This window comes from Hyperolius riggenbachi, chromosome 5 (genome assembly GCF_040937935.1).
Source record: "Hyperolius riggenbachi isolate aHypRig1 chromosome 5, aHypRig1.pri, whole genome shotgun sequence".
NCBI lineage: Eukaryota > Metazoa > Chordata > Amphibia > Anura > Hyperoliidae > Hyperolius > Hyperolius riggenbachi.
Window position 1 is genome coordinate 75,070,768 of NC_090650.1, and position 2,759 is coordinate 75,073,526.

General features: G+C 49.7%; 1 protein-coding gene across 1 annotated transcript; it reads left to right on the forward strand.

Annotated features, from left to right (window-relative positions):
- Positions 1 to 477: 477 nt before the first annotated feature.
- On the forward strand, positions 478 to 1,836 carry LOC137519318 (piggyBac transposable element-derived protein 4-like). The gene has a single exon (XM_068238266.1). It carries the CDS (start codon positions 478 to 480, stop codon positions 1,834 to 1,836), a length of 1,359 nt encoding a protein of 452 aa, XP_068094367.1.
- The last annotated feature ends 923 nt before the right edge of the window (positions 1,837 to 2,759 follow it).

Genomic DNA, 2,759 nt, shown 5'->3' on the forward strand with positions numbered 1-2,759 from the left:
CCGCTACATCTGTCGGCTCTCCCCTTCTCCCTCCTGGGCTCTATGCGTCCTGATCGCCGCATGGGGTAAGATGGCGATCCCCAGAGCTCTTTCCTCCCTCCTCCCTGTGATGCGGATCATGCGCCCCCTGCTGCGCATGAATGACATCAATTTGTGACTCATTACACACAATACAATGTAACCCAATCATTATACACTATTTCAAAATTGTTAGTAAATACACCTGATCACAGTATAAAAAGGGTGAGCTGTTACTGATTCTTCCTCTTTCAGAGTCACTGGTGTCCCATTGCTAGTCTGCTTGTCAGCTACTTTTGGTGATTGCTGTGCTTTGAGTGATTTTCCTGCCTTTGAATCATACAGTGTTGCAGTTTTGCTAGTCTTTCTAAAGACGCTGTGATTTCTGTGTGATTGCTTTTGCTGGAGTTTTTATTTTTTATTTTTTTGCCGTTGAACCCGTATCTTTTTTTTGGAGTCATGGCTTTGTCCTCCCGGAGGCGTCTATGTGACCAGGAGCTGATGGACGTCTTTGAGGATAGCGGCAGTGATGTCGAGTCGGCGGCGGAGGAATCTACCGACAGTGACGTTCCTGGGGACCTGTCATCAGAGACCGACGCCACAAGTGACACCGACATCGAGGAGCCAGTCGTTGTGCGCACATGGTGTGAGCTGGAGAGCCTGGACCAAGCTCCGCCGCCCAGGTTCCCTTTCACTGGGGTACCTGGGCAGAAGCGCAACTGCGACCACAACCCGCTGGCCTACCTGGAGCTCTTCCTGACCGAGGATATCATCCAGAGGATTGTAGAGGAGACCAACTGCTACGCAGCGCAGCAGCAGGGTGCTCCTCTCAGCAGGTTGTCCAGGACCAGGAGGTGGGAACCTGTCACCAGGGATGACATCTGGTTGTTCCTGGGCCTCATCTTCCTCCAGGGACTGGTCGGTAAGCCGCTGCAGAAGTGGTACTGGTCCACCAACCGGATGATTGCCACTCCGTTCTTCAGTTGTGTGATGCCGGAGTACCGATTCAGCCTCATCATGAAGTTCTTGCACTTCGCCAACAACCAGGACTTCGATGAGGCCACCCATCCTGCACCCAAGCTGAAGAAGATCTGGGACATCTACCAGATGATGGTAGGCAATTTCCGGGATGCCTACACACCAGATCGAGACGTCACCGTCGATGAAAGTCTCATGGCCTACAAGGGGAGACTCAGCTGGGTGCATTTCATCGCATCTAAAAGGGCCCGCTTTGGGATCAAATCCTTAATGCTTTGTGAGGCCAAGTCCGGGTACATCTGGAACTCTATCGTGTACACGGGCAAAGGCACGACGTTTGGTCCCCAGTTCAGTGAGTATGGGTTGGCTACCTCATCCGTGCTCACTCTCATTGAGCCGTTGCTGGATCAGGGGTACTGTCTTACGACGGACAACTTTTATACCTCCCCTGAACTTTGTGACTACCTGATCCAGCACAAGACGGATTCCTACGGCACGATTAGACCCAACTGGCGCCAACTTCCACCGGCCTTTTCTGCCAGGCGTTTGAAAAAGGGAGAAATCATTGCCTGGCAGAAGGGGAAAATGATGGCCCTGTGGTGGAAGGACAAGCGGGACGTGTGCATCCTCAGCACCGTGCACAATGCTGCTACCGTGCACACCACCACCAGAGGTAACAAGGAGGTGGACAAGCCTCAGGCTATAGTGGACTACTACAACCACACAATGGGGGGTGTGGACAGGGCTGATGCTGCCATGACCTTCTACTCAGCTGTCCGCAAGCAGCAAAAAAAATACTACAAAAAAATTTTCAGGCACCTCCTGGAACAGTGCATGTAGAATGCCTATGTGCTGTTCAAACTGAACAGTGAAAGGGCCATTACGCACCACGACTTTATTTGGCAATTGTGCGAAAAAATTTACCTAAAACACCCCCCACCGGAGTCCAGTAGAGTGGGGCGCAGAGCCCTATACGTGGTAAACCTGGAGAGACTGACTGGACGCCACTTTCCAGAGTTCTTGCCCCCGACCGCACAAAAGAATCAACCTACAAAAAGGTGTGTGGTCTGCTGTCCCAAAAAAGGCCCTGATGGCAAAAAAGTGCACAAGGAGACACGCACTTATTGACCGGATTGTGACGTTGCACTTTGTGCAGTACCTTGTTTCAAGGTATACCACACGAAGGAGGTATTTTGAGGTATAGCATTTGTTTTTCTGCCTCTATTTTTTTCTGCCTTTATTTATTTGTATGACTTATTATTTATTACTGCATTGATTAAAAATGCAAGCTATTTCTGTTTGTCATTAATACATTTTATTTTTGACAAGAATTTGTGTTTGACATTTTTATTATACTCATATTGTATACTAAACTCTTGCTTGACTCATTTTGGTAAGTTACAGGAAAAAGGTTATGAAAATTAATTGTACCAATTTGTGCACGGAAATCCTGGGGAAATAAAACGCCAGGGTGGTTAAGCACCTCTGTGTCCCGCACCCACAGCCTGGGGGCAGGGCCGGGCCGAGGCATAGGCTGGAGAGGCTCCAGCCTCAGGGCGCAGTGTAGGAGGGGGCGCAGAATTCATTCAGCTGTCATTCTTAATTGTGTTTGAAGCAGAAAGAAATAAGAAAAGGGGATACATGGCAGTGACTGCAAGCCAGATAACTAGAGATTAAGGTGTTGGGGAGGTTGTGGGCCTTGTGGCGCCTCTTAGTCTAATAGGAATCAGTGTGTGACGGCTGGGGTGGCAGGGATGGAGGGG

What these genes read in the sequence shown, in the direction of transcription:
- LOC137519318 (XM_068238266.1), top strand. Translation starts at nt 478, where the DNA reads ATGGCTTTGTCCTCCCGGAGGCGTCTATGTGACCAGGAGCTGATGGAC.